Source organism: Lynx canadensis, chromosome A3, assembly GCF_007474595.2.
Source record: "Lynx canadensis isolate LIC74 chromosome A3, mLynCan4.pri.v2, whole genome shotgun sequence".
In the NCBI taxonomy this organism is placed as follows: Eukaryota; Metazoa; Chordata; class Mammalia; order Carnivora; family Felidae; genus Lynx; species Lynx canadensis.
Genome location: NC_044305.1, coordinates 38,668,022 through 38,690,455, shown reverse-complemented (window position 1 = coordinate 38,690,455; position 22,434 = coordinate 38,668,022). Strand labels below are relative to the sequence as shown.

Below are 22,434 nucleotides of genomic sequence, written 5' to 3'. Positions count from 1 at the left end.
TTTTTTTTTTTTTTTTCCTGGAATAAAATGTGTCTAATGCAATTCTTTACTTTGATACTTTCATCTTACCTACCAAAGAAGATAAACTTCACTTCTTCCATACCAAATGAACAAACCTAATTATTGTTAAGTCTTCCCTAAGATAGTGGCATCCTGTGGATTTGCATGAAACTGAATCTTGAGAAAAGGAGACGGAAGACTGAGACCCTGATGTTAGAATGACCTGGCATGTGTCGTCACTTGTTTGGCTTGTTTCTGTGACACCACAGATGCAGACATGCACTGTTTCCTCCTAATTAAAGAATAAGTATGCCTGAATGTCTGCTATGTGCAAAATGAAACGGTGGATCAGGCCTTCCCTCAGAATTTATAGTCAGGTTGGGGAACTGTCCTTGAAAGTCAGGTATCCTGCCACCCGCAGAACTGTGGTATTTTGGGATATGGTCATGTGGATCCATTGGCTAGACGTCCCCAGCTGTGGTTAAAAGGGAGAGTGGGAATAAAGCACTTATTTCAGTCAATTACACATTTTCTGTTTAAGTAATATCATAGTGTATCAGTATATTTAAGAGGAGTTAGAATCTAGAGCAAAGCCCAAAGAAACGTACATGTATAGATGTACCTTCTCCTAACAAACTAATGGAATATTTGTTGAGGCATACTCTACCTCTGGATTTGTCAGTTTGCTTCAAGTAAAAATCTTTTGTTTGCACATGTCTCCAATATTTCAGAACTCCCCTCGGCATTATTCAACTTCTGTGGTGGTCCTAGGAAGTCACTGACTTTTCTGGGGATTGCCTGAATGTGGCATTTCTGAAACTTCTTAGCTGGGAATCCCTCAAGTACAGATGAAGTCTTGCTCAGTAGTATGGTTAACAGCATAGGAGGAGGAACTGCTCTTGTTGAACCTGGTGGGGTTGTGCCTGGCTCTTTCCTGCATTCTTGGGGCTGGGAGTGAGGGTGGGAGTCTTGAGTTCTGGTGCACAGTTTAAACACCAGTGCTCTAGTGTAGGAAAACTACTGTGATTGCCATTAACCTAAAGACCTGCAGTAGCCTCCCTTTTGAATATACAAAGAGTTTTTTTTTTTTTAATGAAACTTACTTCCTGCTTCCCATAATTCTGATTTTTATCCAGTATTTTAAACTTTATCTGTCTTGCACAGGTGACCCAGAAATATTTGAGGTAGGAGACAGCTGCTTATAGTCAATACATGTGAAAAGCCTTAAGCCTGTGTGACCTGGAACAAGACTCAGAAACACAAAGATGCCTCCCAGAAATGTGCCGTTTTCTGCTGTATATTTGGCAAGCATATTATTAACACAGCAGAGGAGGGAGGTGGCCATAAATTTCTCATAAGGAAGGAATTGTAAAAGAAAATTATAGCATAGTATACTTCAAGATTGTAAATGCCATTCTCTTCATTTATTGTGCTGAGGACATTACTTTTAGAAATTTGTATAAAATATTTTAGAAAATACTGTTAATGTCATTTATTGATTCACTTATGCCATGGATAGATTCCTCTACCGATTTTTCAGTCATGAACTTAATACTTGAGATTAGGGGGCACTGTTATACACTAATTTATATTAGGTTGTGTTTTTTCTTTCTCCCTTAGAAAGGCATGCATGGCTTATTATTAGAGAAAAGCAACAAGACAGCTTCTGCTCAGGATTTTTCGGTAGAAAATACATTTTGACTTGAACAGGGTTTTAGTGGAAACTTGATAATAGATAATTTTAGGAGATTGGTGAATTCTGTCATGATTGTACTGAAAAGTGCTATGTGGTCATATCGAATTGTGACACACTGTGCTTAGTGAGTGCCCATGCCCTGCTTGCTCTCCAGGAGAATGACTCGGGCACTTTGGACACAGTGGGCGCTGTAGTTGTGGACCACGAAGGGAACGTTGCTGCTGCTGTCTCCAGTGGAGGCTTGGCCTTGAAGCATCCAGGGAGGGTTGGACAGGTAAGTAATTATGGGGTTTTAAACTGGCTTGTTAATTTAAAACATGGAGTTTTCTGGCTCACCATTTTTTAAAGCCAGTAAAAACATTTTTTCTTTAGAAAAAATAAATGATATTATGGTGTGTGTGTGTGTGTGTGTGTGTGTGTGTGTGTGTGTGTTTAGTATTTATGTAATACAAATCATCAAATACCATTTCAAGATTCTAAAAAAAACTATCTCATGGCAATAGAGTTCTCTATGATCTTTACAATCAGTAATATTGTATGTTGTTACTTCAAAAAGGCTGGGTACTTGATATTTAGTATACATTCAGTAAATATGTATGATCTTCCATTTCTTTCTTTGCAAATGTCCTATTCGTTAGGGGTAAACGCTACCTGACTATATTGTGGCCTGCTTTTTAGGTGGGAAAATGACTTTAGAGTTACATTTTTATATTTCTTCCATTTAAGGAACAGTAAAATTTTGACCCTCTAAAATCCTCCTCTGGTTAAGCATTTCAGCAATGGAACCAACACATGATCCCATTCAAGGAATCTAGATATAAGGGGGGTCTTTTTTATGTGTAACTGGCTTATTCCTGTTTCACTTGCACATTTTCTTTACCATTCCTCCTTCCCCCCATCTCCAAACTTTAGTTCTGTACAGAAAATGGGATTTCACAGTCCATTTGATCTAGTAAGCTTTCTGAGTATAAACCAATTTGGTACATTACTTATGGGCTTAATAAATATTTGTTGAGTGAACTAATGACTCATGGAGTCTGTTAAAGTTGTTGCAAGGACTGTGCTTAAGCTCAGTACTTGGATCTCATGTTACACTCAGGGCACTGCTTGGCATGCTCTGTATGCTTTGTCCCTCACATTTGAGGAAGAGTCGGTATCACAGTTGCTTTGGACGTGGTGGTGAGTGAATGCTTGGAGGCCGGTGATCTGATTCATGGAGGACATCTTTGCAAAGCCCCAAGTGATGTTCCTTGATATGCCCTTTATAGTCTACAGGCCACTTACAGTCCCATGGCAGAGGGAAGGGTAGGGAAGAATAATTAATTTTGTGCTACTCTTTGTCTACCATACAAGGGGATTTATGAGGAATGATTACTCAACATATGTACAATGCTTTGAACTCATTATAAAAAGCCTTTGTCTGGTCATGGTGTTTTTCCACATTATAAAGCCCTGTGTATTTGTCAAATTTGGGATAAGAACCAAGCTTGGCATATCAGATTTGGATGCCTTGGTGGAGAAGGAGAAAGAAAAGCCAGTATTAGCCGCCTTCATTGCATTGCAATTCCCATGGCTTTCTCACTGTTTTTTGTTTGTTTTAGTTAGCAAAATAGCAACAACAGAACCAAGGATAGTTATGGACTATGTTAGCAGAATATTTCATTGAACAATCATGAAGCCATTCTGCCACTACACATGGGATGTCCTGGAAAAAGAAACACTTCTGTAAAACTTAAACTTGTTGATTTGTGCCACTTGGCTAGTTTATGAAGACACAGTTTGTGGGAGCTGAAAATCAGGAAGAGGTGTGGTGGATAGAAGTAAAGGTACTTCACAGGAAAATGCATTTGCTTAATTGGATTATATTGCTTAGATAGAGGAGATATAATAAACCTGGAAATACGTAAACATCAGATGACAGTAAGGAACCATTCTTGACAATCAGGAGGGAAAGAGACAAAATATACAAGCAAAGTATTGAAAAAAATGGCTTTTTAAAAAATATGACGAAACTAGGTGCTTTTAAATACATTCTAAATGCACAAGTGAACTATTTAAGAGTCTTAACATATTACCCTGCTCTGTATATATGATAACAACCATTCAGATGGTGAAATGGCAATTTGAATTAGAACTTACTTGCTTGGCTTACCAACACTAATTAGAATTTACAACTGGGACACAAGAAAGGAATTATTAAATTCCACTCTCCCCTCACCCGCAACCTACTCCCACACAAATAGGCAGTTGATTTTAGTGGTTAAGAGTGTGAACTTTGGAGTCAGGTAAACCTTTATTCTAATCTCACCTCACCACTTTGCAGTTTCTTTACCATAAACAAGTTATTCAAAGTCTTTAAGCTTCACTTTCCATAACTGTAAAATGGGGATAAATAGGTCCCTTAACAAAGTTCTAGAAGATTCAGTGATGCAATGCATTTAAGTTGCTTATCACAGTCCCTGATAATAACAGCTATAGCTACTGTTATTAATCTCTTGCTACATGCAACAAGTGTATTCATTTGTGTGATCCTACAACAACATTATGAGGTTGGGGTTTTATAATCCTCATTTTATAAAGGAAAACAAGTCCCAAAGATGATAAAATAATAATAATAATGATGATGATAATATTTGTATGACCTGTTTGTAGTGAATGTTCATATTTTTTAAAATGTTAATGAAATTTTACTACTGAAAAGAAGGAAGCTTTTTTTTTTTTTTTAAGGCCTGCTTAATGTTATGTTTTATCCAAAGAAGTGGATAAGAGACGAACAATCTTTGATTCTTTCTTTTATCTGACTATCACTGTCTCAGCCCAATTGATTTCAGAAGATTAAGAAGGAAGACAGCTTTAGGTCATGAAATTGAGGGGAGGTAGCATAAAAGGAATTTGCTTAGAGAGAAGAAACAAAGAGTAAGTGTTTTTTTCTTTTCTAAAAAAAAAAAAAAATGACCTTTGGGTTTCTAAGAGCTGTCCTTGTGGCCCTGTTTGTTATTTTTGGGTGCAGGTTCCTGGTCAAGATAATTGTTGGGAATGGAAAGGACAGTGGACTAATGTCCAGGGTTTTCAAAGAAGGAAGAATGGGCCCTTCTCCTCAGGTCACAAGTTCTCTGAGGCTTTGACTGACTTAGCACCTGTCCTAGGTAGTACCAGATGAATGGCTTATCCCACAAGTCTGCTAGTTTTATTCTGAAATCACTTCTATAGGGCTTTCAGTTACTACTCTGACTCAATAGTCTTGTGTATTTTAGAAGCATTGTGTTTTCTAAGGCTATAATAGATTTCCTACTGTTTGCCTCATGGGAGTGTTGTGTTCAGTTCTTGGTTCTACTTTTAAGAAGGTTATTGTCAATGACATCTGGGGATGGCATGGGGTACTTCATCTCCAATTATCTTAGACTTTGGATTATTTCTCAAGGAGGGTGATTAGGGGAATAGGGTGTGTGTGCATCTCAAAGTTTTGAGGAATAGTTCACAAATTCCTGCTCTGGGTAGAATATTGAAGCAAATGAATTCTAAAGTCCTTATAAAAAAGGATACAATACTGTATAAAGCTAAAGTCTGTCTGGTCAGCATTCCCAGTCTTAGCTTCTTCCCCCAGTCCTTACAAGTAAGCTCCTAGAAATAGCAGTTACTTTTTTCTCTTTTATGGGAACATATTTTTTTCTCCATCAGTGATAAGTCATGCTGCATACTCAGTGTATCGTAGCTTGTTGCGGACTTCTCCTCCTCCTCCTCCTCCTCCTCCTCCTCCCCCTCCTCCTCCTCCTCCCCCTCCTCCTCCTCCCAGCCCAACAATATGTGTGGGCTTCTTTCTCTTTAGTTCCTAAACATCTTCTTAAAATTTTTAATTCTTTATTTTGAACCTCTGCAATGAATCCTACACATTGCTGTGCCAACAGTTAGCCATTTCTTTACTGATGGACATCTATGGTTTCAGTTTGCTATTCTTACCAAACTTGTGGTGGTGAGCATTCTTGAGCAGTCTTTCTTCTATTTCTCTGGGATGGCTATCAAAAGATGTTTCTAATTCTACTAATAACTAAGGAATGGAATATTAATCAGTTTTGATTCCCCTCCCAAAGGCAGAGAAGTCATTGTGGAATTGGAGAGGTGAATCCAGGCATTCTGGGTGGCATTATTAGAAACAAAATAGAAATAATTGTCATGTTCTTTTATGAAACCATAGTAATTTGTGTTATGGGTGGTTTCAGCCAAATAAATCTGCTCTACCACCTCATAAAGTGATTAGCTTGAATTGACCTATTTGCCTCCTTTCTTTATATCTGGCAGAATCTAGCACAGTGGTGAGCATATAATGGGCCCTTTGGTAATAACTGTTTGCAGTTCCTATTGTGTCACTTTAAGGGAGGCATGGCAAAAACCCTCCCAAATAGGGTTTCTTAGGGTATGCCAGGAGGACCCCCTGCATCCCAGCCTCACCCCCTACCACAGGGCCCTGATTAATAATGGCAATTCATTGGCCAAACCCCAGACCACTGAATCAGAATATCTGGGAACCATGGTTCTTATCACCAAGCTTCTCAAACAATTTGACATATACCTAGTTTCAGAACCACTATTTTAAGGCAACCATGGGGGTGATTTCAAGGGGCCAGAAGAGAAACTCCGCTGACAAACTGCAATAGGGGAAAGGTTTTTCAAGGAAGGAACAAAACTACTGCTGATGAGAGTCTAAGAAACTTTCTCTTACTGTTTCTGAAAAATTTTAGATTAATACAATAGTTGGAATATATAGTTTGGATAGTGTTAGAACCATTGTTTAGGTAGGTCTTACACAGTCTCTGGTATTATTTCCCATTTGATATACATCATTATTAAACCAGGCTTTATTAGATGGGTATGATTTTGTCTTCTGTTGAAAGCTAGTAATTACATATAATATTTCTGAAATACTCTATGTATCTATTTTCTTTTTTCCCAGGCTGCTCTGTATGGATGTGGCTGCTGGGCTGAAAACACTGGAGCTCATAATCCCTACTCCACAGCTGTGAGTACCTCAGGTATTTGCTGCTTTCATGACCATATTTCATAACTTCAACATTGTTAGGTCATTTAATGATTGAAAACAATATTTTTATGTAAACGTAAAGCAATATTTTTATGTAAACATAAAGCATGTGCTGAGACATTGCATAGACAAGTGCATTAATGCATGAAAGATCTTTGATATTTGGGAGGTTTTAAAAATTGTTTCACAATGTACGTATCACCGTATAAATGTTTTCCTAACATTTTCATTACACGTCTGGAGTTAACTATAACAATTATAGTTTTAATGTTTTTTCCCCCTAGTGTGACTCATGATAGTGCCAGATTTAGATCACAGAAGATGTAAAAGTAATAAGGCATTTCAAAACTAAGATAATCTCTTGATTAAAATGTTGGCATAAAATATAAGATGTATTTCAAAATGTATGTTTTATGACATTTATTCCTCTAACTATACTTTTAATTAAATGTAGGTCCTCTTTTTGTATCTATATTAGAAGTCATTATCATTTAGAAATTGTGTGTGTGTGTGTGTGTGTGTGTGTGTGTGTGTGTGTGTGTGTGTGTGTTGGGGGTTGGTTAATGGGCAGAATGGTTGGTGTCTAGATCCAGGTTTTCATATACTTATGTAGGTATACTTGAAGCCTTTTCTCTCAATGTGGTGATATGCATGGTTGACAAAATAAAATCATCCCCTTTGCTGTGTTATCTCTCAAGTTACAGTCCTAAGCCTTTCTCCTCAATATCCTCAGGCTTTATCAGGTGGATGGATATGGCTGCCTTTCCTTCCTTCCTTTCTACAGTTGCTTGCCACTTTGGTTTCTATTTCACCATACTAACAAACCCCCAATCCAGTCTAGTCCTGTTTTCCTGCTTACTCTTGACTCGGTGGTCTCTGCTACAGGCAGCTCTCTCCTTTCTGTCATAGCGTAGATCCTGGAACTCTCTTGGTTTGTCCCGTTCCTCTGGCCTGCTCCATCTTGGCTCACTTCACAGACTCTTCCCATTTCTAACAATTCCAGTCTTGGGCCTCTCTACTTTCCTTCATTTCTCTCTGTGCTTTCTCTTGGTGATCTGGTGTTTTTTGTGTCACTGATCTATCAGGTGAAGTCTAAACATGAATTAATGTTGAATCTTAATCATACTAATATAATTGGCAAAAAATTGGTTTTCATTCTTTCATTTTTGAGGAGATGAGTATAATATAATAGGAGTTAATTTTTAATTTAATTTTGGTGGCACATGGAAATCTCTATGCATGATATTTAGAAATTAGCTTGTTCACATAATTAAGTATGGCCCTATGTTGATAGAAAATTGTGGTATTTGAACGAACTGAAGTCCGAAGTAGATAATACATTGTTTCATTTTTATTTTCCCAAAGGAGTATTACTCAGTATATGTTGTATGGACTTTATTTTTGGTCATTAGGTTATTCAGTGAGTTGGTTTGGCATTGTTTAAATGTTACTCTAATTGTCTAGATGTTAGGAGACCTGGATTGTACTCTAAGCTGAAATCCTGAAAGCCTGCCTGACTGTCGTTTTGGAAAAGAAATTCAATCTCTTTGGGATTGTCCTCCTCTCTCCTTTTAATTGGTGATGTGGAAGTTGGAATAGAAACACATTTCATCGATTTGATTCTATTAAGTACAGTGCAGTGGGTGGGTAAAACTAAAATTGTAAAATTAAGGTCTTTTCCCCTTCCCCTTGGATATTTTCTCCTTTGTTCATCTTGCATCAATTGAACATAGTTTCATATGACTAAAGATAACTTTTGGTTTTCTAGTTCATGACATCCAGTGCAGCTTTTAAACTTGGATGCCCAGTTTGTCATGTTATATCATTCTGAAGTTTAAGGACTAATCATCATCAGTCCTCAGAGCCTGAGGGAAATAGAGCAAGTCTCCACTTCCTGCCATTCCTGGGACTTTTGTGTGATTTCTTCACACTTGTTCCTCCTGGGGTTGTTGCTATGAGGTTGACAGTGAAAACACATGGCAGCATTGGGTGACCAAGTCAGAAGAAAGGCGGTGCACAGAATTCTGGTTGTTTGGCCAAAATAGACTGGTGCCTTAGGCTGTTGCAGAAAATTTAGAGACCTGGCCTACATTTTAGGTTTATAGTTCTTGGAAGGCAATAATTGAAAGGCAGAGGGAAGATAGTTATAGTCAGGGTAGGGCTCTCCCAAGGCCACACAGGTGATTTGATCATTAGCCTTAGGGATAATGATCCATCACCTTGTTCTCATCACTGGGTGGGGAGGAATGAGTGGGGAGTGGGGAGTGGGGAAGAGAGAGTAGTGTGGCAGGAGCTGACCATGTAAACTCTGACTAAGGTTCTGGCATCATGGAAATTTGTCTAGTTAGGAAGGGAGCAGGGTAGATACCTGCATTCTTGTTCAGTCTGTTTCACTTACTGCCTGTGACCCTGGCATGAGGTTATCTGTAAAGTAGGAATATGTACCTTAATATTGAATAAGTAGACGTATGTAAGGCACATAACATACTTCTTGGCTCAGAGAAGTGATTCAATACTTAACTGTGTTTCATTGAATTGAAGTCACATCTTTTATAAGGTACACCATTATCTAAAAAATACATTGGTTGATTCGTATTTTTTTTTATTGCGATAAGAACACTTACCATGAAATCTATTTTCTTAACAACATTTTTAAATGTTTATTTTATTTTTGAGAGAGAAAGACAGCATGAGCAGGGGAGGGCAGAGGGAGAAGGAGACCCAGAATCTGAAGCAGGTTCCAGGCTCTGAGCTGCTAGCACAGAGCTGGACATGGGGCTTGAACCCACAAACCGTGAGATTATGACCTGAGATGAAGTTGGACCCCCAACCGACTGAACCACCCAGGTGCCCCATCTTAACAACATTTTTAATGTATAATGCCCCATCTTAACATTTTTAATGTATAATACACTATTTTTAACTTTAGGCAAAATATTGTACAGCAGACCCTTGAACTTATTCATCTTTCATTACTGAAACTTTATGAATTTTCACTATCAACTCCCCATTTCCCCCTCCCCTCAGTCCCTGGCAATCACAGTTCTATTCTCTGCTTCTGTGAGTTTGACTATTTTAGGTTCCTCATATAAGTGGAATCATGCAGTATCTGTTCTTCTGTGACTGGCTTATTTCACTTTGCATAATGTCTTCAAGGATTATCCATGTTGTATATGGCAGGATTTCCTTCTTTTTTAAGGCTGAATAATATTCTGTTATACATATATGCCACATTTTCTTTACCCATTTATCTGTTGGTAGACATTTAGGTTGTATCCACATCTCAGCTATTATGAATAATGATGCAGTGAACATGGAGGTGCTGAAATCTCTTCAAGATCCTGATTTCAATTCTTTTGGATAAATACCCAGAAGTGGAGTTGTTGGATCATATAATACTCCTATTTTTAATTTTTTGAGGAACCCCCATTCTGTTTTCCATAGCAGGTGCACCATTTTACATTCCCACCTACAGTGTACAATGGTTTGAATATCTCTACATCTTCACCAACTTTATTTATCTCTTGTCCTTTTGATGCTAGCCATTCTAACGGGTATGAGGTGATATCTCATTATGATTTGATTGGCAATTCCCTGATGATTAGTGAGGTTGAACACCTTTTTATTTACCTGTTGGCCAATTGTGTGTCTTTGGAGAAATATCTATTCAAGTCCTTTGCTGATACATTAATCTTGCTATTTGTGTTTTGCTATTGAGTTGTAGGAGTTCTTCATGTCTTTTGGATATTAACCCCTTATCATTTAATTTAATTTAATTTAATTTATTTTACTTATTTATTTATTATTTATTTATAAATATAATTTATTGTCAAGTTGGCTAACATACAGTGTATACAGTGTGCTCTTGGTTTTGGAGTAGATTCCCATGATTCATCGCCTACATAGAATACCCACTGCTCATCCCAACAAGTGCCCTCCTCAATGCTCATTTCCCCCTCTCTCCCGCCTCCCCCCATCAACCCTCAGTTTCATCTTTGTATTTAAGAATCTCTTATGGTTCGCCTCCCTCTCTGTTTGAAACTATTTTGTCCCTTTCCCTTCCCCAATGGTCTTCTGTTAAGTTTCTCAAGTTCCACATTTGAGTGAAAATATATGATATCTGTCATTCTCTGACTGACTTATTTCACTTAGCATAATACCCTCCAGTTCCATCCACATTGTTGCAAATGGCAGGCTTTCATTCTTTCTCATTGCCAAGTAGTATTCTATTGTATATATAAACCACATCTTCTTTATTCATCAGTTGGTGGACATTTAGGCTCTTTCCATAATTTTATACCCCTTATCAGGTATATGGTTTGTAAATATTTTCTCCCAGTCCATAGGTTGCTTTTCCATTTTGTTGATTATTTCTTTTCTTGTACAGAAGTTATTTTTGTTTGTTTGTTTATTGTTTAATTTACATCCAAATTAGTTAGCATATAGTGCAACAAATGATTTCAGGAGTAGATTCCTTGATGCCCCTTACCCATTTAGCCATCCCCCCTCCCACAACTCCTCCAGTAACCCTCTGTTTGTTCTCCATATTTATGAGTCTCTTATGTTTTGTCCTCCTCTCTGTTTTTGTATTCTTTTTGCTTCTCTTCCCTTACATTCATCTGTTTAGTAGCTTAAATTCCTTATATGAGTGAAGTCATATGATATTTGTCTTTCTCTGACTAATGTCACTTAGCATAATACCCTCCAGTTCCATCCACGTAGTTGCAAATGGCAAGATTTCATTCTTTTTAATTGCCGAGTAATACTCCACTGTATATATATACCACATCTTTTTTATTCATTCATCCGTTGATGGATATTTGGGCTCTTTCCATACTTTGGCTATTGTCAATAGTGCTGCTATAAACATTGGGGTGCATATGCCCCTACAAAACAGCACACCTGTATCCCTTGGATAAATACCTAGTAGTGTAATTGCTGGGTCGTAGGGTTGTTCTATTGTTAATTTTTTGAGGGACCTCCACACTGTTTTCCAGAGTGGCTGCACCAGCTTGCATTCCCACCAGCAGTGCAAAAGAGATCCTCTTTCTCTGCATCCTCGCCAACATCTGTTGTTGCCTGAGTTGTTAATGTTAGCCATTCTGACAGGGATGAGGTGGTATCTCATTGTAGTTTTGATTTGTATTTCTCTGATGATGAGTGACGTTGAGCATTTTTCATGTGTCAGTTGGCCATCTGGATGTCTTCTTTGGAGAAGTGTCTGTTCATGTCTTTTGCCCATTTGTTCACTGGATTATTTGTTTTTTTTTTTGGGTGTTGGGTTTGATAAGTTCTTTATAGATTTTGAATACTAACCATTTATCTGATATGTCATTTACAAATATCTTCTCCCATTCTGTCGGTTGCCTTTTAGTTTTGCTGATTGTTTCCTTTGCTGTGCAGAAGCGTTTTATTTTGATGCAGTCCCAATAGTTCATTTTTGCTTTTGTTTCACTTGCCTCCTGAGACCTGTTGAGTAGGATGTTGCTGCAGCCAAGGTCAAAGAGGTTTTTTTTGCCTGCTTTCTCTTCTAGGATTTTGATGGCTTCCTGTCTTACATTAGGTCTTTCATCCATTTTGGGTTTATTTTTATATGAAAGTGGTGTAAGAAAGTGGTCCAGGTTCATTTTTCTGCATGTCGCTGTCCAGTTTTCGCAGCACCATTTGCTGAAGAGACCATTTGCTGAATAAAGATTCCATTGGATATTCTTTCCTGCTTTGTCAAAGATTAGTTGGCCATACATTTGTGGGTCCATTTCTGGGTTCTCTATTCTGTTCCATTGATCTGAGTGTCTGTTCTTGTGCCAGTACCATTCTGTCTTGATGATTACAGCTTTGTAGTATAGCTTGAAGTCTGGGATTGTGATGCCTCCAGCTTTGGTTTTCTTTTTCAAGATTGCTTTGGCTGTTTGGAGTCTTTTCTGGTTCCATAAAAATTTTAGGATTGTTTGTTCTAGCTCTGTGAAGAATGCTGGCATTATTTTGATAAGAATTGCTCCTGTACAGAAGTTTTTTAGTTTGATGTGGTCCCACTTACCGATTTTTGCTTTTGTTGCTTATATGTTTGATGTCATATCCACGAGTAAAATACACAATATAAGATACATATATTAAGTGGGGGTGGGGGTTGGAGGGTCGGGGGAGGAGACTGCCAATAATAGAATGACACTCTTCTTTCTCATCACTTAACACATGGTTGTTGCTTTACAAGAAAATATACAACTTGGGGGCATTCCTCCAACAAGAAATATTTGTTGCACTGATAGTAATTTCATGTGCCATTGCTGTTTCCATGCCTTCCTATGTTTTTAATTACTTTTTGTTTCAATTCTGTATCATACTATACTCCTTTTGAACCCATGGTAAATGACAGGTAAACTCAAAACATGTAGTTTCAACGTGGCACATAACTCAACTGAAGGGTCAACAATTGGAACAGCTTACTTACCGCTAGAGGCAGTGCTATGTCACAGCTGCAGCCTAGAGAGGAGGCACAGGAGGATGTCATCAATTAAAATGCATCTCCTGATTTTAGAAAATTTTAACTGTGAAAAAACAATAATTTAGAATTAATAAACTACAATTAATAAACTACAATAAAAGATTTTTTTATTCTCAGCTTTTTAATTTTTTTGGTGAAAATAACTATTTTAGCTTTTCTTAAGTAGTGACATAAGCTCTTGAGAAAAGGGGGTACCTGTGGGTATATTTGTTTTTCCTGAGTGCCTGGCATAGGGCCTTGCACTTAATAAGTGCTTACTAGACAAATTAAAATTAAGACAGATGATGATTTTTATAATCATCTAAGTTGCTGAGAGACTGGAACTTAATTATTTCAGTCACTAAAATGAAATGATAATTATGTAATGGGATAGAGGTGCTAATTATTGCTGTAGTGGCAATCATATTACAGTGTATAAATGTATCATTAACATGTTGTACACCTTAAATTTACACAATGTCATATGTCACATACATTTCATTAAATGAAAGAAATGTATATGTGATTCCTCACTCTTCCAGAAGGATGCTTCTCATTTCAAAAAGATTATTCACCATGTAATTTCCTTATATAGTACTTTAAAATTTTATTTAATTTGCCAAAGTCAGAATCACACATAATTTTTTAGTAACACATAGATGCATAATGTAAGATATATCTGTGATCTTTCTCTGGCTATGGAAAGGAAGAGCAGATTGAGGATTAGAAGATCAGAAGGAGGAAAAAAGAAGGAGATTAAGTTTATGCTCTGATTGACCTTAACACTGGTATGCCGTTACTTGTCTGTATAGTATGTTTTTTTCTTAAAGAGAAACAATGAATCCAGCAGTTATATGGCAGTTGACTGGAGTTCAGGAGACACAAGCTTCAGTCCCTCTTTTTTAAAGTGTTTTGGCCTGAAGAAAGATCTGCTACTTGGTTTCTGGTATGTGGCCCAGTGATTTCTGATTTTGTAGATTCTTTGATTTTTCTAGATTTTGGCTCTGGGAAGTTCTAGACCCCTGAACGTGGTGAGGATGTGGCCATTGCTTGCCAGGAATAAGTTCAAAGGTTGGTGTGATAAAAAATGCAAAAAATTGAGACCAGGCTTTTGCTTAAGTATTTCTGAGGCAGTGATTTTTTTTTTTTAAGTTTATATATTTATTCTGATAGAAAGCATGAGCAGAGGAGGGATAGAGAGAGAGAAAGAATGCCAGCAGGCTCTGTGCTGTCAGTGCAAAGCCCCATGTGGGGCTTGACCCATGGGGCTCAAACTCACAAACCTGAGCCAAAAGGGTGAGGCAGGGGGTTGGTAGGAAGAGAGAGAGAAGAATGAGAATCCCAAGCAGGCTCTATGCTGTCAGCGCAGAGCCCAATGCGGGGCTCAACATGGGGCTATAGAACTCACCATGACCTGAGCTGAAATCCAGAGGTGGATGCCTAACTGACTGGGCCATGAGGGCGCCCCTGTGAGCCAGCGATTCTGAGCCAGCCCTCTTCCTCAAGGGCTGGGAATTATGTTACCGCTTCTTGGTTTTCCTTCCCAGTCTCCTTTGTTAATGTTTCTCATCTCCCTGACTTCTCAGTTTTGGAGTACCCTGAGACCTAGTCCTTGAACTTCTCTCTTTGTATACCCACTCCTTTGGTGTTCTTACCAGTCTAATGGCTAAGTACCATCCATATATATGCTGATGACTCCCACATTTTTATCTCCAACCTGGGCTTCTCCCAGGACACCGTTGTATATTCAACTGCTTGTTCAGTCTCCAGTCATATATCTGATAGGCATCTCAAATTTAGCATGTCCAAATATGAGCTCTTGATATTGTATCCCCTTTGCTGCCTGCCACCTGCTTCTCTTGCAGTCTTCCCACACAGCAAATGGCAACTCCAGCCTCCTAGTGGCTCGGGTCAAAATGTTGGATTCATGCTTGATCCCCTTTTGTTTGGTTTGGTTTGGTTTCCCTTCCCCCCCCTCTACTTCCCTCCCCTTCCCTTCCTCACCCACATCCAAGCCAACAACAAACTCAGACTATTCTAAGTATATTTATAGTCTGACAATTCTTAGCACCTCCACTGCTACCAACAGATTCAGTGTGCTATCACATCCAATCTAGATTCTTTCAGTAACCCCCTAGCTGGTACTTGTTTTTGCTCTTTTGCCCTTTTATTCAGTTCTTAACATAAGAGTTGGGGTTCTAACCTATCAAATCATGCCATACCTCTTCTTTGAACTGTCCAGTCACTTCCCATCTGACTCAGAGGAAAAGCTGAGGTCCTTATGAAGGGCCTCTGAGGCCTTGTATACAGTGTTCCCACTTTCTTCTCAGACTTCAGCTCTTGCTTTTCTTCCCTTACTTATTCAGTTCCAGCTACATTGGCTGCTTACTGTATTTTAAACATGCCAGGCACACTCTTACCTTCAGAACTTTGCCTCAGTTGTTTCCTTTCCTGTTAGCTCTCTACCCTCAGTAGCTTAAGCTGCTGCCTCCCACTTCATCAACTCTTTATTCACATGGTTCACCTTCTTACTGAGATCTTCTCTGACCACCCTATTTAAACATACAAATCTTCTCAGCCAACATTCCTTATTCTCCTCCCATGTTTTGGCTTTTTTGTCACAGTATATCTTTCATCTTTCTTCTTGCTGGAGCTTGCAAGCTAGCTCTGGTTTCTCTTCTTCTTTATATTTATTTATTTATTTATTTTTTTTTTTTTTAAATTTTTTTTTTCAACGTTTATTTACTTTTGGGACAGAGAGAGACAGAGCATGAACGGGGGAGGGGCAGAGAGAGAGGGAGACACAGAATCGGAAACAGGCTCCAGGCTCCGAGCCATCAGCCCAGAGCCCGACGCGGGGCTCGAACTCACGGACCGCGAGATCGTGACCTGGCTAAAGTCGGACGCTTAACCGACTGCGCCACCCAGGCGCCCCTATATTTATTTTTTATCTAAAAAATTTTTTTTTAATGTTTATATATTTTTGAGAGAGACAGAGACAGAGCGTGAGTAGGGAAGGGACAGAGAGAGGGAGACACAGAATCTGCAACAGGCTGCAGACTCTGTGCTGTCAGCACAGAGCCGACATGGGGCTCGAACTCACGGACTGTGAGATCATGACCTGACCTGAAGTCGGACACCCACTGACTGAGCCACCCAAGCGCCCCTCTCTTCCTCTTTTTATAAGGACACTATTCCTATCATGAGTGTCCCATCCTCATGACTTCATATAACCTTAATTACCTCTCCCCAAATACTACCACATAAGAGATAAGGGCTTCAACATATGAATTTATGAGGGGACACAAAAATTAAATCCATAACAGGTATAGTAAGCTAGGTCAAGCCCAGATGATTCAGGGCTGAGAGGAATGTTAAGGGAAGTATTGAGAGTGGTTATTCTGGTGATGCCTAAATAGAGGGGTGAGTGCAAGGTGTATAGAGCTTAATGTAGGATCTCTAGATGGCTTTGATTTAGTATTTAAACATTCTTTTGTATGAAGTGGGGATCTTTTTGAGTAGGGAGATGCTCATACTTTTGGAAGATAGAGAGATAGATCTTTTATCTCTGAGATTGTTCAGGAATGATTAGCAATGATTCAGACAATGAGAGGCAAAACTGGTCAATAAGTTAAATACATTGCTGTGAGTTCTACTGAGTTGGATTCCAGACTCTTCAGCCTACTCTGGTTCTTTTATCTGCCTTTTCAGGCTGTCCTAGTCCTGTTGCATCATCTTCTTACAGTCAGCAGGATTCTTGGGGGGCTCAGGGTAATGAGCAACTACTTAAGCTGGAATAATTTGGTATATAATACATTGGGTTGAGAGTCATGCCATGAGAAATCTTTCTGTGAATTATGACTTCTAGATGTGAGCATAGATAAAACCCTAACATTCATAAACATCATCATCTTAAAAGCACTTGACTCTTTGGACTGTTTGGTTAGTGGGGGTGGGGAAGAAATATTGTTCATTTACAGATAACAGAGTATTTAAACTACCAGTACATTTCTAAGAACTAAGGTAATTATCTGGGATGGGAATTCTATTCTGACACTGTTGCTTATTTTAATTATGTCACTTCATATCTGATGAACTATTAATATATTATTTCCTGCTTTTTACATAAGTAAAGTCACTGATGGTTCAAAGTTAAGTACAATTCTGAATTATGGTAGGTCATTTTCTAGGAAACCAGTTCAGTATGACAGCTTTGGTTATCGTGCATCTTAGAAGTTTTAAATGAGTGGATTTTTTTTTTTCCTAATTGTGAAATAACACATGCTCATTGAAAAGAGCTTGGGAAACAAAACTGATAATTTTGCCATCCTGTGGTAGTCTGTATTAATATTTTTGGGAGATTTTTCAGTTTGTGTTATGCTTTATATTGTATAATTAATGATGTGTCATTAAATATTCTTCAAAACATAATTTTAAGGGATATGAAGGATGTCTTTTCATGTATATGTGAGTTCAGGTATTTTGCTCTTATGTCAAATGACTTGTAATTGCTCTCATGCTATAAAACAACCTGTTTTAGAGGCTTTATCCTGTGCTCAGGTCTGGGTATGGTAAAGAGAAGTAAAGACATTCTCTGTCCTTAAAAGGGCATGAAATCTCTGGCCTTACTTGATCATATAGGGAAGTTTCCTATTACCAGTATAGAAATATGTTGAGGGGCGCCCGGGTGGCTTGGTTGGTTTAGCATCCAACTTCAGCTCAGGTCATGATCTTGCAGTTCATGAGTTCGAGCCGCATGTTGGGCTCTGTGCTGACAGCTTAGAACCTGGAGCCTGCTTCAGATTCTGTGTTTCCTTCTCTCTCTGCCCCTTCCCCCTTGCTCATGCACTCTCTCTCTCTCTCTTTCTCAAAAATAAATAGACATAAAAAAAAAAAAAGAAATATGTTGAAATATAGGCTATACCAAGGGCTTGCTAGCCCTGGCTCTGGTTCTGCTGCATCCATACACCTGAGGAATGTGCATTAAGTGCCTCCCAGAGGGTCACTTGCAGGCCCTCAGGGCACCTGATGAGTTGGCTCTTGCTGCTGGCCTTAGTACATCTTTCTTCCTGCCACACTCCCTTCCCCTCAAATCTCACCAAAAACAGTGACTTTAAGTTTAGCACTATCTATCACCCTCATAAACTCACTAAAATGTTTCTAGCACCCTAGTGTGAAGAATAGTAGATCTTTCTTTGGAAAAGATTATAGAGTTGGGTTATAGGGGAACAAGTGAGTCCCAAGATGTTCTTTTTGATGTTTGTACTTTCTCAGATTTCTTTTTTTTGCCAGATACTTATTTTGCATTGCTTTGTTGTTGTTTTTGAAAGAACAGACTTCTAATTTTAAAACAGAAGGTGAAGAAATGGTAGAAACAGAAGCATAAGATCAAGTGATGGGTTAAAATGCCAATGCTGTGATCCTTAATGTAATTCTCCCTTTGATTGTTCTCACTTGAAAGAATGCCTTTTCCTTCCTATTGTCGACTACTACCTGCTGTCAGTTGGAGAAGGGAGTAAGTCGAGCAACTTGTCAAAGACTTTCTAAACTCCCTTCATATGGTTCGCAGAAACAGAGCTGGATTTTCATTTCTTCTTTCATTCAACAGGAGTCCCTTTCATGTTTGAAAATTGAAAACGCGTGTTTTTCAGTGTGGAGCGAGGATGTGTGTGCCCTCTGGCACACCTGTTTCTAATTTCCTGACTTGAAAGCATAACCCATCAAAAGGAGCAGAAAAACAATTTCTTTCTGACACGCTGCTTCGTGCTCCTTACTGGACTGAAGGCCTTCGTGGCTTTGCCATCTTAGCTCCCTCTGTAGAAGGTTTTTGTTAGAGGCAGAGTTCACTCAATACAAGCAGTGCCTTTTATAGCACAGAGCCATTTTTGGTATTATTTTGTTGTGGTGGTGGTGGTGGTTCTTTTTTAGCTCAGGAAATTTACTTGAAATAAGATTTATTTTAAAAATACAAAAAGGTCTTTAAAATTTTTAAATATTAAATGTAGCTGGGCAGTATATGTTGGAACGATATATGTAAGCTGATCAGTGAGCCGATTGGCCAGGAATAGGGTTTGGTTGAGCATATGAATGTTTAAATTCCAGAGCGCTGTTTAACATAAATCAAATATTTCCAACGCATTACTTCAGATTTGTGTGTACTTTAAAGTCTTGCCAGCTTAAACGACTGTAAGGCACAATATGTTGACTTTGAGTTTTGTAAATTGATAATTTGTTGCTATGAAAGTTGTACATGGTATAACTCATCACTTTCTGAAGGTACATAGTATATCTGATGTTGGCAAGCTGTTAGGAAAAAAATGATGCCCAGGGAATTTGGGCTTTAGCTCTCAGATGCCTGAGGTATGGGTCTTTGGTTCTTTTAAAGTTTCCCGGGCCATTTTCAGCATAAGGTACATAGTTCTTTAGACACAAACCTTGGTTTAGGCTTCCTATTTCTGAGAGTTGTTTAGGATAATAATCTTAATAAGTCTTCAGAAACAGTTTCTCAGGCTATTTTTTAAAAAACACCTACTCTTTTTACACTTTAGCATGTATGAATAACCTGTTAAAATGCATATTATGATCCAGTGGGCCTGGGATTCTGCATGTTTCACAAGATGCCAAGACTGCTAGTCTGTAGATATACTTTAAGTAGTAAGACAACATTTCAGTAGGCAGTGTCGTGCTGTCCCCCAGCTGGGCCTTGCCTCTAACACTTATCCCATACAATTTCTCAGTCTCTTCCCACAGTGGGTTTTGGTGGATCAAAAGCTAAAGAGATATAGTGTATATCCTAGACCATAGGTATCCCTGAAAGCATTAACGGTGTAACAAGTTAACTTATGGGCCAGCATTGTTAGGGGACCACTGAGACAGGATTATTGTGCTGGCAGAAATGATATTTATGTTTTCAGACTCTTCTGGGATGCTCCTTGCCCTAGCCAAGGTTCTTGTTGCAAACAGAAGTGGGTAAAACAACTGCTGACTCTAAAAGGTGCTGACTCTAAGAGGGGTCAGAAAGAGATAATGCTGAATCAAATGTGTATTATTTTAACTAGTTCTGTCCATGGTGACTGGTTAATTTGGGCAAAAAGATTTATTGGTGAATCATGGAGAAAAAGTGGAGATAATGTAAAATGTTGAAATAGCTTACATTTTTTTTTAACCTGTTACTGAATACATGTCGTGTTTCTCGTTAGTGAATCACAGCGTGATCAAGCCCACAGTATAACATGTCTCAACCAAAGGATACCTTACATTTTTTTTTTTCAGAATGTTTTGTTCAAATCATGAAAAAGTATATTTATTTATGTGTTGTATTTGTCTTTTGGCTAGTTGAAAGCATGGATAGACATTTTTAAAAATCTGAGTTAGATATTGAAGAATTAGCGACTTCATTAAATTTCTACAGTGGTATTGTAGGTCTACATATACCCACATTGAATGTAAGATCAGGTGCATGCTGGAGGCAGTTTGGGGTGCAGGATATCATGGGTTTGGGAATCAGACTTGGGCTTGAATTGTTACGGAGGGAGCATGTTGGAAGGGTATGTCCACCTGTGCCAAGATGAGGACATCTTTCTTTATAGAAGAGAAACATACAGATATGTTAATTATCATTGAGATTATTACTTTGTGGCATTGTATCTCCTGTTGGCTGGAAGTCAGTGTTGTGAGGATGTTTTGAAATGCTGAGGAGTTCTGTTTATTCCCTTTTTTTCTCTCTATTCTAGCCCTACCTGACAATGTTTTCCTAGTTCTTTATAAATTATGTGTTGTAATCTGTCATATTAGTGATTATTTACTAATGTTGGTGATGGAATAATAATCTCCTGCTTGGATTCTGCTATGATGATGTGGTGGTGTATTCTCAGAAATATGAGAGTATCTGCCCTATGTAGCCAGTATAGGTTATAAAATTCATGTCAGAGGATAGATAATACACATGGAAGATTTACTGAGCATTTGTTGCATCTGAGTTCTTTATCCTTAAAAGTTTAGATTTAAAAAAAAAGAAGAAAAGAGGCGCCAGGGTGGCTCAGTTGGTCAGTCATCCGACTTCAGATCAGGTCATGGTCTCAGAGTTTGATCCCCGTGTAGGGCTCTGTGCTGACAGCTCAGAGCCTGGAGCCTTCTTTGGATTCTGTGTCTCCCACTGTCTCTGCCCCTCCCCCGCTCATGTTCCGTCTCTCAAAAATAAACATTAGAAAAAAAGTTTAGACTTGCCTCTGCTTTACCTGTTAAGCTTTCATACTTATGCCAAAGTAAATTTAGTGGAATATAGAAATATAATATTTTTGACTGATATATTTTTCATACTTTCTTGTATAGATCTTCATTTATCTCATTTGTCTTACCTGCTTTGACTTCCCTTCACATCTCAGCAGCAATTCTTTCTTTGTAGCTTTTCACATCAGAATTATTTGTATCTGGGTACAGACTTGGGTTTGTGTACAGCCCTGTGCTTTCCTCAGAACAACTTTTGCATATTAAACCCTGCCCATGTCTTCAAGTTCATGGGTAGTTCTTAGCAACTCACTATGCAAATTGCACAGGTAAGTTTTTATGATGATCTACACAATAAACTCTTACTGTGAAGTCCTAGCTATTGTCCTTTATTCATTTCTTTATTGCTATCATTGCAACATAAACAACTTGGCACACAGTTTCTTGAGGAAGGAGTACATGTTTCTCTTGGCTCCTGTGTAGAATCCCTTCCCTCCTTATCCATATGGTGAAGTCTGGTTGATCTTTCAGGTTTGAGCTCAAATGTCTTTCTTCTCTTTTCTGCAGCCCTGCTCTTTCCCTCTTCCCCTCCTTCTCACTCAGTCCTGCAGATTTACTCCCTCCATGGTCAGTGGGGCCAAGAGTTAGCATTTATATGACTTACATGATTGTTCCTCATTACAGAGCCTGGGAGCTCCTTGTGGAAGAAGCTGGTGGCTCAAAGATATAGTTAAAAAATAAATAAATCTCTGTTGAATTGAAGCACTATTTTTGTCTATTTTGATTGCCATACAGTCTGATTGGCACTGTGCCCATTTTGAAGCACTGTCATACAGTCTGATTGGCACAATGACTTACTTGTTGCCACATTGGTAAACCAGAATTAGTGCCCCTGCTTATTGAAGAGCTTTTTACATATTCATGGTAGAGGCTCTGTTCTTTTGAAGAGAAGGGTTGTTTCACTTTAGTTTAGTTGTGATAAAATCTATTACAGTT

The 22,434-nt window shown here is 38.4% G+C and overlaps 1 protein-coding gene across 4 annotated transcripts in view; it reads left to right on the top strand.

The window, feature by feature from the left end:
- The window catches only part of TASP1 (taspase 1), a 269,597-nt gene that overhangs the window by 104,022 nt on the left and 143,141 nt on the right, over positions 1 to 22,434 (top strand). For 3 of the 4 annotated variants that reach the window (XM_030310108.1, XM_030310111.1, XM_030310109.2), the window contains 2 exons: positions 1,851 to 1,970; positions 6,645 to 6,723. In XM_030310108.1, the coding sequence (XP_030165968.1) occupies positions 1,851 to 1,970; positions 6,645 to 6,723 (199 nt within the window). The remainder of the gene's footprint in view (positions 1 to 1,850; positions 1,971 to 6,644; positions 6,724 to 22,434) is intronic. The other variant, XM_030310110.2, reaches the window with a different exon arrangement.